The sequence below is a fragment of the Phacochoerus africanus genome, chromosome 3, assembly GCF_016906955.1.
Source record: "Phacochoerus africanus isolate WHEZ1 chromosome 3, ROS_Pafr_v1, whole genome shotgun sequence".
In the NCBI taxonomy this organism is placed as follows: Eukaryota; Metazoa; Chordata; class Mammalia; order Artiodactyla; family Suidae; genus Phacochoerus; species Phacochoerus africanus.
Window position 1 is genome coordinate 31,320,528 of NC_062546.1, and position 12,551 is coordinate 31,333,078.

The following is a 12,551-nucleotide window of genomic DNA, read 5'->3' on the forward strand; positions in this document are numbered from 1 at the left end:
TGGAGGCGGTCGCCATGGCAGAGGGATGCGCCTGGGTCAGCGCCGCGGGATGGGTGGGATGTGGGCGCCTGCACAGAGCCTGGAGCGAAAACGTGGCCCTCGGACATTTAGGGGTTCTAGCCGCTGCCCCACCTGCCCGTAATTGAACAACACTCCCCCCATTTCTCTGCCTGGAACGGGGTCCATAAAGTGCCTGCGGGGAACGGACCCCCCTTCCAACATAACTAGGCAAAAGATGATACGGGTTAGATTAGATTCCTTTCAGAAAGACCGGGGTCTGTGCCTTTGCGGAGCCCTCAAGGCTCCTACCCTCCGCTGGATCCCTGTCGCCACTAACCTATCTTCTGGTCTCTGGTCAACATCGTTGGCACATTAATCTTCCTGAGCTATTGTTTCCATCAGTCCTCCCCTGCTCTAAAATGCTCCGTGCTCTGGGACTGTTTCCAGAAGACCCTTAAACTTTTTAGCATCATTTTGGGTGATGCTCTGATGTTTGAGATGCTGCCCTCCAGCGCGTTCTTTGGGAGAATTTACACTCTCATCCACTCTTGCCAAATGCTTTCTCACTACCCAACTTCAAGGTCTAAAGTTGGCAGACAGTACCGCCCAAAGTAGGCTACAGACATGTTTTGTTTAGCCCACATGGGACTTTTAAAAATTCTAATTTTTCCTCCTCCTCTTCTTCCTCCTCTTTTGAAATATCAGAAGAACTAACAACTTGGACTCAATTCCAGCCTGGCCCCAAAGACCATCAATTTGCCATAGTCCTTACCAGTCCCTATTTTCTCACATTTATTTTACAATCTAGGTCTAGGCAGACATTTGAATCCCCTCCTTATGTTACCTTCTCACCTGAATGCCCTTCCTACTCACCTCTCCTAGACAGAACTCACCCTCCCTTCAAGACTAGATTAAGCCTTTCCTTTTATGTCTTTCTAACTAACTTCTTAAATCCATCCCTGGTAAGCATTCTTTTCTTTCTTTTTTTTTTCTTCTTTTAGGGCCGCACCCATGGCATAAGGAAGTGTCCAGGCTAGGCATCAAATCTGAACTGCGCAGCAATGCCAGATCTGAGCCTTACCTGCAACCTATGTCGCAGCTCACAACAACACCGGACCTTTAACCCACTGAGCCAGGCGAGGGATGGAACTCGCATCCTTATGGATACTAGTTGGGTTCATTACCAGTGAGCCATAAGGGGAACTCGGTTCTTTCAAACACATGGACTAGCTGTTAACTGTGCACTGCCTGGGGCTATTTCTTAATTGTCAACTCCTTTCAACAAATATTGACTAAGTGTATGTGATGATCAAGTTACTGTGGGAGGCTCTGGAGTTAAAGGCACTCACGGTTTAGGGTGGGAGCTAAGACAAAAAGAACTGTGGTTTCTTGTCCCTGCCAAACACTCCTCACATTCCCCAGCACTGAGCAGCCTGGCTGCCTGGCCAACTGGGAGGATCTGCAATCAGGGGTTTCCATGCCTGGGGATACTACTTTCCATGCCCAGGGAAGGCTCCAAAGCCACAATGTTAAGAGCAGTTGGTTCCAGAAAGCCTTTAGTAGGAAATGAGACCCTTCATGCCAGGAGGTCAGGGTAGAAGGTACATGGCTGCCCCATTGAAGCCCAATGAACCTGCGTACCAAGAAGAGGGTGGGCCAACATCAGAGTGGTGCCCAGGCCCTGGGACTTCCTGGGCAAATAGCCCTACCAGAGCCAGATGACTGAGGGAAGCCTCAGCCTCTGTGGAGAGGGGGGCAGTATGAGGCGGAATTGGGAGTAACTCCAGGTTAAGAAAATAGATTGGGAGTTCCCGTTGTGGCGCAGTGGTTAACGAATCCGACTAGGAACCATGAGGTTGCGGGTTCGGTCCCTGCGCTTGCTCAGTAGGTTAACAATCTGGCGTTGCCATGAGCTGTGGTGTAGGTCGCAGACACGGCTCGGATCCCACGTTGCTGTGGCTCTGGCGTAGGCCGGAGACTTCAGCTCCGATTAGACCCCTAGCCTGGGAACCGCCATATGCCGCGGGAGCGGCCCAAGAAATAGCAAAAAAAAAAAAAAAAAGGCATCCACTCCAGCTTCAAACATGGTTTTCTGGGAGCTCCCTGGTGGCTCAGCAGCCTAAGGATCTGGTGTTGTCACAGCTGTGGCTTGGGTCACAGCTGGGACCCAGGTTTGATCCTCAGCTGTGGAATTTCCATATACCACAGGCATGGAAAAACAAAACAAAAACCTAAAAAACATGGTTTTCTGGACTCCTTTTTTTGGGGGGCCGCACCTGCGGCATATGGAGATTTCCAGGCTAGGGGTCCAATTGGAGCTACAGCTGCCAGCCTATGCCACAGCCACAGCAACACAGGATCTGAGCCGCATCTTCCACACCACAGCTCACAGCTACGCCAGATCCTTAACCCACTGATCAAGACCAGGGATGGAACCCACAACCTCATGGTTCCTAGTCAGATTTGTTTCCACTGTGCTACAACAGGAACTCCTCTGGACTCCATTCTTTCTAATAAAAATTAAACAACTATAACCTTGTTGGAAAACTGCTTGGCAATGGCTAATAAAACTGATAAATGCCAACCCTGTGACCAGCAATTCCTCTCTTAGTTATACACCAAAAGACAAATAGCATCATTTGTAATAGCCCCAAACAGTAAACAACCCAAGTGTCCATCAACAAGAGAATGAATAAGCCCTCTGCTTCTTCTTAAATAACACTGTCCTAGACTTTTTAATCCTTTTGTTGTTTTTTTCATCCTTGTGGCCACCAGCTTCTAAAATGGTTCTCAGTTATCCCTGCTATCTATGTATTCACACCCATGTGTACCTCTCCCCTGAAATGTGGGCTGGACCTAATGACTTGTAATAAATGGAATACCACAGATGTGATGGATGTCACTTCTGTGATTACATTAGACTGTAACTTCCATCTTGCTAGCTGACTCTATTAACTCCTTTGCTGGCTCTGATGAAGTAAGCTACCACATTGGAGATGGCCACATGGCAAAGAAATGAGGGCAGCCACCAGCCAATAACCAGCAAAAAAGCAAGCCCTCAGTCCATCGACCCACAAGGAACTTAACTGTCAACAACCAAGTGAACTTGGAAGTTGGTCCTTCCCCAGTCAAGCCTTTGGGTGAGACCACAGCTTTGGCCAACCACAATTTGATTGCAGCCTTGTGAGAAACCCTGAAGCAGAGGATCCAGCTAAGCCATGCCTGAACTCTTGACCCACAGAAAAGCCACTAAGTTCGTGGAAGTCTGTTACATAGTAATAGATAGCTAATACAAGGTCTTTTTAGTTCTTTTGCTATTACAAAGAGTTGCTATGAACATTGCAGTACATGGGTCCCAGAACACAGGATACAAGAGCTTCAGTTTCCCCTCGGTATGTTGAGTATATGCCTAGGAATAGAACTGTGGGATCTCAGGATTTTCAAATGTTCAGTGTTACGGGGAGGTCAGTAGATGATCAGAGTTAGGATCACACGAAGGCCATGGTATCTTGATCAGGGTTGGAAGTCAAGCTTACCCTTGATCCACAGAACTTGGACTCAGTCTGTAAGCAGAATTGGGAGTCATGTAGAGGACCAATTTAGGGTTGAGTCTATAAGCAGGGTTGAGGGTGACGGTGTGGCTACATATGGGGAGAATATGAAGCCTGAGTTTGTGGTTGGGTTAGAGGATACTGGAGGGTAGTCTAAGGCCAGAGTTAGAAGTCAGACTGTCCTAGTGCACAAGACCTAACCTCTGGTGGCATCATCACCCGACCAAGCAGTGGCCACTCAGGGCCCAGCCATCCACAAGGTGAGATCCACTCTGGGCCCACAGGCTCTTCCACTTTCACTCAAGGGGGACAGGAACTCACTGTCCTCAGAGAAGAGAAGGCAGGGAGAGCATATCTTTAATGGGGGCAACCCAGACCCACAGCCCCCAGAACTTCACAACATACCCCATGGGAGGGGAGGGCAATTGGAACAGGCACAGCCCGTGTCTTCCCCACTCCTGGCTGAGCTCCTCACCCCTTCCTCTTTAGCTGCTGGACTCTCCAGCCTTCAGTTGGGTCCCAGGTGAGTGCCCAGGAGGGGCAAGGAAGCCCCTCAGTGGTCTGGGGCATCTTCCCTCATGGCCAAGGGTACAGAGGACTAGCCTGGATGGAGACACCACTGTCCTGAGAGTTGGGCAGGGACTCGATTCTATGGGTGTGGACCAAGTGGGGGGACCACCCCCCAAAGCCCAGCACAAGGAGCACCAAGGTGGAGCCCCCATTGCTAGGCAATGCTTTGGGGTGCACGCAGGTCTCTGCATGTGGCTTTTAGGTTCTGGAAAGTAGTCCATCCACCTGACCCGGATGGAGTAGAAGGAGATGGCTCAGTCTCTGGGCTCTACTTGGAGGGTTCCTGTCCCACCATCCCCCCACGTTCACCTGCACCCCAAGGAAGAGGGGCACTCGTGTTCCAAGAGGCTCACTGGAGCCGCTGGCTCTTCCTGACCATCTGTCCGTCGGTGTATGGGTGTGTCGGTTGCGGCATCTGGGCCTTGGTGGATATGAGGATGTCCCCATGAGGCTGGGGCCTTGGCTCACCGCTGCTTACGCTCCGCCTGCTGGAGCCGCCTGGAAAGGTCTTCGATGCGCACGTTCTTGAGCTGGAGCAAGTGCTCCAAGCGTCTCACCTTCATCTGCAGGACCTGGGCCGAGTGGTGCAGAGGTCAAGCTCAGCGGCCTGCTCCCTCCTGCCCCTGCCTTCCCTGGCCCCAGTTCCCGGCACTTTCCCGGTGTGCCCTCACCTGCACAGTCTCCTGCGAAGCCAACAGCTCCTGCTCCTTTTCAGCGATCTGGAGGACGAAGCTTGGGTCGCCTTGCAGCGTCTGGCTATACCCCGGCGATGGTCGGGGCCCAGGCAGCCGGCCTGTCCTGGAGTGAGAAGTAGCTCACCTGAGGCTAGGATCTCAGGGCTCCTCCTCCCGCCTCCAGCCCTCCCTCCCCCCTCTCCCTACCGATCCCTGACTTTACCTTTCCAGGTGCAACCCTCATCTCCTAGTCTACTTGGGGAGATTACCAGGCTTGGTAAGGGCAGGAACTCCCAGCTTCCTTACCTGAGCTGCCCCCCTCCCTGGGGGTCTGGGGCACCTTCCCCTCGGGCCTTCTGGGACAAACCTGAGACAGGCAAGTGGAGGAGTAAAGTAACTCTGCTAGAGTCCTTTTTTCCTCTCCTCCCCCTCCCACACTCCCGCCCCTGCCCCCAAAGGAAGGAAGGAAGGACGGGGAAGAAAGCTCCTCCTGGGAGGAAAGACAAGCAAAGGCCACTTTACCCACATCCATGTAGTCAGTGCCATCCTGGGGAGCCAGTTCCTGGAAAAACCCCCCGGGGTCTGCTGTGAGCTCAGGCTGCCATCCCCAAGGAATCCCCCATCCCCACCCCTGTCAGCCTCCCTCTAGCCAGGCACCCTTTCCCCTCATTTAGAGCAGAAGGCAGAGCTTTCTGCTGCCTGGGAAACTCCCCCAGAGCAGTGCCAGAAGCTAGCGTGGGATGGCACCTGTAAGGAGCCTGTGCCCTGCTTCCTTCGCCTCTGCCGCTCCTCCAGGCGCTGCCTCAGAGGAATGAGCACCAGCTCCACCACACCCGGGGCGCACTGGGCGATCTTATGCATCACATCCTCTGGTACCGAGAAGTTCAACTTGTTCAGCACCTTCCTGGGGGGTGGGGGGAGACACAGCGATGGTGGACTAGGTCCTGGGGGGATGAAGTGAGGGGTGAGGGGGGAAAAAGGGGGTGCGGCAGTTGCAGCTCTTCAGTGCACAGCCTTGGGAGAATGGAAGGGCACCCAATCTGAGCCCAGTGGTTGAACATCTCAAGGGTCTTTTTCACCTCCTCCAAAGAAGAGTCCGTTGATTTTGTTACCAGATTCCGTCTGCATTGTCCCCTCCCACCTAGGCACCAGCATGGGCTGTGAAGACCATAAGAAGTGGAGGGGCTGGGGGCCCTTCCTTGGATCCCAGGGTAGGGGCTTGGGTATTCTGCTACCTGTTCAGGTGACCCCAGTTGCTCAGCTTCTGCTGGACAGAGTTGGCAGGGACATAATTGTGCATCTCCACCATCTTGGGAAAATAAAACTTGATGACCTCTGCAACCAGGACTGAGGGAGATGGAGTGGGAGCAAACATGGCAGGTGTGGGGATGGATAAGGGAGAAGGAGGAAGGAGAAAAAAATGGGTGGGGTGGGAGAATCAGGGGTGGCAGTGCAGTGGGGCCAAGTGGAGAGGTGGAGATGAGGAAAGGGATAAGGATGATATGGAAGGAGGAGTGGTGGAGGAGGGGAGGCAAGAAAGCAAGATTAGTGATCAGCCAGAGACCAATATTCCGGCATACCCCAGAGTAGCTACATGCCTTTGCTATTAACCCAGGGCTTACGGAAACTAAAGTCTCTGGTCCTCTATTGGAGAATAAGCCTCTAAGAGAAGAATAAGTCTCTAAGAGAGCCCTTCAGGAGCCTGGGGCCTCACCCTAGGAACTGACATAGAAACACACACACACACACACACAGATGCAGAAACACATACACAGACATATACTTCCATCACTAGAGTTCCAAGAGCCTGTCACCAACATACACATACAGAAGCACAGAGTGTCACATATGCACGAATATATACACAGAGAGATGCTTACTTCTGTTGTTAAAATCCTAGGAGACAATCTTCAACACACAGACACCTACACAATCACAAAAACACATATGTGCACAAGACCCCCTCCATACATACAGGACAGAACATGTCAACACAAATGTGAACTCACACATGCTCAGACTCCCACAAGACATATAGAAAACAGCAATAAGCATGCATACACAAACAGGTGCACAAATACATACGCAGACACACATCTTAGTCATTAAAGTCCCAGGAGGGAGTCACAGACTCAAACACACACACACCATAAACCACACATGCATAAAGGTTGGAACATATAGACGTAAATATGGACACACATGCCCACATTCCCACAGGTGCACAGTTCTACAATTGAAGTCCTAGGAGATGGTCAGACACCCTTCCTACCAACGCACTCCCACCCCTGCCACCACAAGCACCCAAGCACAAAGAGACACCTGTGCACAGACCCCCCCCTACACCCGTACATACAGGACAGAACGTATAGATACACACAGACATACAGGACACACTTAGGCGCGCGCGCGCGCACACAGACACACACACACACTCACACACACACACACACTGGGGCGCACACCTCCGTCACTGAAGTCCCGAGAGAGATTTCTTTTGGGCCGGGACAGAGGGATGTTGTCTACCCACAGGTACAGCTGGTGCAGCGCTTCCTCGTCCACGCTGCCTGCCATTGGCGCCCTCAGGAAGGTCAGGCCGTTCCAGCTGTGTAGCGTCCAGCCTCAACCTCACAATCCCTCAAAAGTTTCCTCTCTCGCCACTGCCGCCGCCCGAGTACTCTGCCTCTCTAACCTAAACACTCGCGTCCCAGCTGGGAGCGGCCATATTGTTTTCCGAAACCATGGCAACCATGGCCAGACTCGCCAAGGAGCAGGGGCTTCTGGGAGTTGTGGTTTTTCCTGTCCCGCTACCTCCTCTCAGGCCCCAGCTTGAAAAGGCCGTTGGTCTTCCCCGCCTCCCAAGAAATCATCTCTGTGTTCACGCCACCTGTTGACCAGACACTGGCCCACTCTGGGACCTGCCAAAGCCAACCAGGCTCCCAGAACCCTCAGCATCCCCAGGGCTAGGATCCCCCTCCAGGGTCCTTTTGCAATCAGTTCCAAGTGAAGGTAGCATCCCAGTGTTTGTCAGCTTAATCTGGGGGTCCATCGTTAGCCACCCGCTACTTCACAACTGGACTGTGTGAAAAGCTGTGTGTCAGCGCCTCATTGCCAGGTCCCCCCTTGAAGGTTTGGGCTCATATGGGCATTCCCATAAAACTGCTCGCCATCCCCCCCTTCCAGTAGTATCCTGGTGGGGCATTTCACATGTAACCCTGACTCTCAGGGAGAACACTAGAGCTCAGGTCAAGTTCCTAACCCTGTTTCCTCCGTGAAACGGGGATGGTTCTCACCTACTTATCCCTTTTGGATAATAGGGAGATGGGAAAGAATACTTAGAGAAGACCTATGTTTGGGGTACAGGTGGTTCAAGAGCTCCTTTAGACATTTACACAGCACTCATCCCCTGCTCAGAGCTATTTTTCTGCCTGTTAGAAACTGGGTTTTTGTTTTTTCACTTTTTATATTAAAATTTATTCCATGCCAGAAAGGACAAACTCTTAAAAATGAACCTACCACACAGACCAACGTGCTAGAAAACCTAAACCCGAGAGTCAGTAACCAACTCCTTTAGGAATACGGTCAGGGTTAGGAATTCCTTGGTGAAGGGCACTCCTAGGGTCAGCCTGGGAGAGAGCTTGCTTCTGCCAGACTAGTGGTGTGCCTCTGGGCCCACTACTGAACCTCCTGTACATGTTTTCTCACAGTTTTACCTACCTCACGGAGGCTTTGGGAGCATTTAAGCACTTAACACTGAGCCTGGCACACAGCAAGAGCCCTGTTAATGTGAGCTGATTAATGAGATGGCCTGTTTCAGCAAGAGGTGTTGTTGGCAGGAGACAAACGGAAGTGATCTGCCTTGTTGGTATTTGAGGTGGACTTGGATCGGTCAGGGGCACACGGGGAGAAGGACACGGCTCGCCTCTACTTACTCCAGAGCAGGTCAGGGGGTAGGCTGGGCTTCCCTGTCCCATCCTCCAAGGCTCAGATGGGAACCCCACTGGGGCTAGGAATCCCAACTTCTTTTTGCTGTTACCTAGCTTTGAAGTCTTCAAGGCCTGGAACGCCAGAGGTACGGAAGGCCAAGTGTGGAACAGTCACTCCACCTTCTTGTTTAAAAAGATGACTTGGATACCTGCCACCACCGCCGCCCCTGCCCCCCAACATTCCAGGGTGGAGAGAGGAAGAACCGCAAGGAGGTGGGGGCAGGGAACCACAGGGGTGATGTGCCAGCCTCAGCTGAGGTGGGAAAACCGGTTTGGGGCCCAGAGCTGCCAGCCTGCTCCAGCTCAGGCCCTGCCCTCACTGGAACCACTGGGGCCTGAGAGTTCCAATGAGGAAGGGCCTGGGAGGGGGTGGGCTGGTCCTGAAGAGAAAGGGGGAAGAATCAGCAGAGGGGCCTGTCTTCACCTTTGGATGGGGCGTGGGGGGGTAGGGGTGGGGGGTAAGGCAGGAGGGCACCACACAGGGAGTTGCTAACACCCTCAACCTCTTGGTGTAATCTGTTCCCAGCAATTTCACCTTCCTCCTGCCACTATTCCCAGGGACAGCCATCCAGATTGGAGATGCCAATCACTGAAAGGCCTAGAGGACTTCCTCTTAAGGCACCATACAAGGGAGGCCCTGTAAGGCCCCTAAAATCTCCAACCTGGAGCCCAACACTCCTTTCTTTCTGCCCTCCCATCCCACTCCGGCTAGATCTTCTTTAATGGGCCAGGATAAGCCTAGCTCCCAGGTGCCTACAGTTTAATTTGGCCCTTGAAGGACTGTTGGCTCCCTCCCTCCTGTCCCAGCCAACTGACCCAAAGTTCCTCTCTGATCCCAAAGCAGCGGAGAGCCCAGCTTCCTCAAACCCACCCCCCAGGCAAGTGCGCTGAAGACGCCTTTCTCCCCCAGCCTGGATATGGATGCTGCCCCTTACCCTGGTCAGGGCCTGGGCTGTAGCCACTCTATCAACATTTGTCCCACCAGAGCAAGGACCAAAGGGAACCAGAAAAGGAAGTGTCCCCAAGACAGACGCAAGCCCAGACCATGAAGGATGCACCCTTGGCTGTTAAAATGTCCACCCCCACAAAAGGGGGGTGGACGGATTTATTGAATTCAGACTGGGAAAGGAGCAGCTGGATGGCTGGACTCTGGGCCCAGCCCCAGGCCCTCTGCCCAGGATAGGGCCCTGCCAGGGAGGGAGGAGAGGCACGGGGCCTGCAGCTGCCCACGAGGGAAGCGCTCATTATCACTCCTCTAGAGGGCCTCTTGAGAACCTCGGATATGGAAAGAAAACCAAGGGCCAAGGTAACATGGACTGGGCCAGAGGAAGGGATTGGGGAGGTGGGGAAGCAGGCAGAGGCAGGCTCAGGAGCCTGCAGTTAGACTGTGCTTCTTGAGGCGGCCCCAAGGGCAGGGATGGGGGCTGCCAGCCTTGGGGGCCTAGGCTGGACTTTTCTCTGGAGCCCTTCCCAGAATGGCTTTGGGGTCCCCCCCACCAAAGACCTGGTGTGGATGGCAGAAGGGGAGAGGCACTCTCTGGCCAGAAGCTTCCAGGGTCCATCCCTGGCTGCTACTATGGCCTAGTCCACTGATGGCACGGTGTGGTAGCACCGGACAGCTCCCCACCCTCCCCACCTGGTCCCCCAAGCCCAGGGGCAAATGGGGAGGATAGAGGATTCTGAGAAAGAGGCAATAGCAGGCAGTGAGGCTGATGCCAGCCCCAGGCCCTACCGAGGTGACTGGGCCTGTCATAGGGCCAGGAGAACATCACTAAAGGATCTGGGGCTCCCCACTCTGGCTCCATCCACAGTGGCTGCCCAGAGAGTCCTCTGCCCTGGGCTGGTGCTGCCACATCCGGGTTTGGGGCATGGCTAGGCCCAGTGGCTCAGCTTTGATGTCCAAGACCCCGAACGCCTGCCTGCCTGGCGTGGTTCTTCCTGGTTACATGGACCAGGTCGTGTTCCAAGTGGAGGATGTGGCTTTGCACACGGTCATCAATGGGGAAGGAGGTGAGGTACCTCTTGACCATAGCGAAGTAAGCCATGGCCTCCCCAAAGCTGGGGACAGGCACCTCATCACCATCCTCCTCATCTTCATCATCTTCATCTTCCTCATCGTCGTCATCTTCCTCCTCTTCCTCACTGTCCGACTCAGAGTCCTCCTCACCCTCCAGAAAATGCAGGGTAGGGCACTGGGCTTCCTCCTGGGCACCATAACCCCCAAAGCTGCCACCAGCCTCCACTACTCCCTGGGCCCAGTCCTCAGCCTCCAAGCCCTCTGAGGAGCTCTCCTCCTCCTCCTCCTCTTCCTCTTCATCACTGTCATCCACATCACCCTCCTCTTCCACCTCCTCTTCCTCCCCTAGCTCCTCGCCTTCCCCTGCTTCCTCCTCCTCCTCCTCGCCATCTTCCTCCTCCTCCTCCTCCTCCCCTTCACCCTCCTCTTCTTCCTCCTCCTCCTCTTCTTCCTCCTCCTCCTCCTCTTCCTCTCCCTCACTCTTGAGGGCAGTAGTGATGGTGGCATTAGGGCCACCCCCAAAGCCAGCCTCTCGAAAACAGGCAGCTATGTCTGAAGGTTCCACTGCCTGCCAGGCCGCAGCCACGAAGTGCAGGGCCTCCATGAGGCCTAGCTGCAGGCCTGAGCGATCCTGGCCCTCCAGGGCGGCCATAGCCTTGAGAAGCATAGCCTGGCGGTAGTGGCCTTTCACCTGTTGGACCACTCCACGCTCCAGTGGCTGCACGGTGCCCGGCGGGAAGAAGGCTAGCTGCACATGCCGCAGGCCCGAGGTATCCAGGGACTGGGCAGCCAAGCGGCCAGCCAGCAGCAGGACTCGGCGAGATTCTGCAGCCATGCGGGTGTCCAGGGCCTTCAGGTACTTTGCCAGGGCCTGGGTGGTGACACCACCCTTAGAATTGGCAGTGTAGTCGCAGGGCAGACCGGCTTGGCCAGCACGGGGCTTAGCCGACTTGCCGGCCACAAGTGGGGGCAGCTTCTCGCTGCCGTCGGCGTTGGCGCACAGCAGGACACTCAGGCGTTGTGTGGCCCTGCGTGCCCGTCCATCGCTGCCACATAGCCCTGCGGCCTGGTCGGGCAGGAAGTCGTACCATAGGCTGGTCTCAGTGGCGCTGAACACATCCTGGGAGGCGTAGCCCTCGGCCACCGACGGCGGCTGCTCCTCCCGAGCGCGCCAGCCCGTTGTACCCCCACCGCTGCCCTCCGAGGGCACTGCGGGCGGGCTGGCGGGAGCCGCTGGGGTCCGGGGAGCAGCGCTTCGCGACCGGGCGCGGGCCACGCCGCTGCAGGACACCACACCGTGTCGCCGGCGGAAGCGGTCCAGCCAGCCGTTGGAGGCAGTGAAGTCGTCCATGCCCAGCTCCTCGGCTATACGCAGCGCCTTCTCCTTGAGGATGATGCCCTTGACCGGCAGGCCAGCGGCGCGGATCTGCTGGAACCAGGCAATGAGCAGCCCCTCGAGCTTGTCGTAAGGGGACAGCTTGTTGGTCTTGCGGCAGGTGGAGGCTACACCGTACTTGCGCTCCGACGCCAGGATGGCGCGCTTGTTCTTCAGGATGGTGCTCAGCGTGGACGGCGGGATGTTGAACCGCCGCGCGATCTCGCCCTTGCGCAGGTCCGGGTTCTCCTCCACCTCCTGGATGATCCGCGACTTCTCCCGGAACGTCAGCTGCCGCCGCTTGGGGCCCATCCCGGCGCGCCCCCCGCCCCGGGGCCCGGCGCCACCGCCGCCGCCCCGGGGCGGGGGGCCCGGGCC

General features: G+C 55.1%; 2 protein-coding genes across 3 annotated transcripts; both read right to left on the minus strand.

Annotated features, from left to right (window-relative positions):
- Window positions 1-3,297: 3,297 nt before the first annotated feature.
- SPEF1 (sperm flagellar 1) lies at window positions 3,298-9,712 on the minus strand. 2 transcript variants are annotated; one of them, XM_047771532.1, is made up of 8 exons: window positions 7,261-9,712; window positions 6,031-6,142; window positions 5,543-5,699; window positions 5,318-5,357; window positions 5,102-5,162; window positions 4,793-4,919; window positions 4,590-4,693; window positions 3,298-3,563 (listed from the first exon to the last, which is right to left on the minus strand). In XM_047771532.1, exons 1-8 carry the CDS (start codon window positions 7,367-7,369, stop codon window positions 3,533-3,535), a joined length of 741 nt encoding a protein of 246 aa, XP_047627488.1. In that variant the 5' UTR covers window positions 7,370-9,712; the 3' UTR covers window positions 3,298-3,532. The 2 variants fall into 2 exon arrangements, with proteins under 2 accessions (XP_047627488.1, XP_047627489.1); XM_047771533.1 differs by having other exon boundaries at window positions 3,298-4,693.
- Window positions 9,713-9,841: 129 nt separating this feature from the next.
- Window positions 9,842-12,533, minus strand: CENPB (centromere protein B). Its single transcript, XM_047771531.1, has one exon. The coding sequence runs from the start codon at window positions 12,483-12,485 to the stop codon at window positions 10,668-10,670; it is 1,818 nt and encodes a 605-aa protein (XP_047627487.1). The 5' UTR covers window positions 12,486-12,533; the 3' UTR covers window positions 9,842-10,667.
- Window positions 12,534-12,551: the final 18 nt, after the last annotated feature.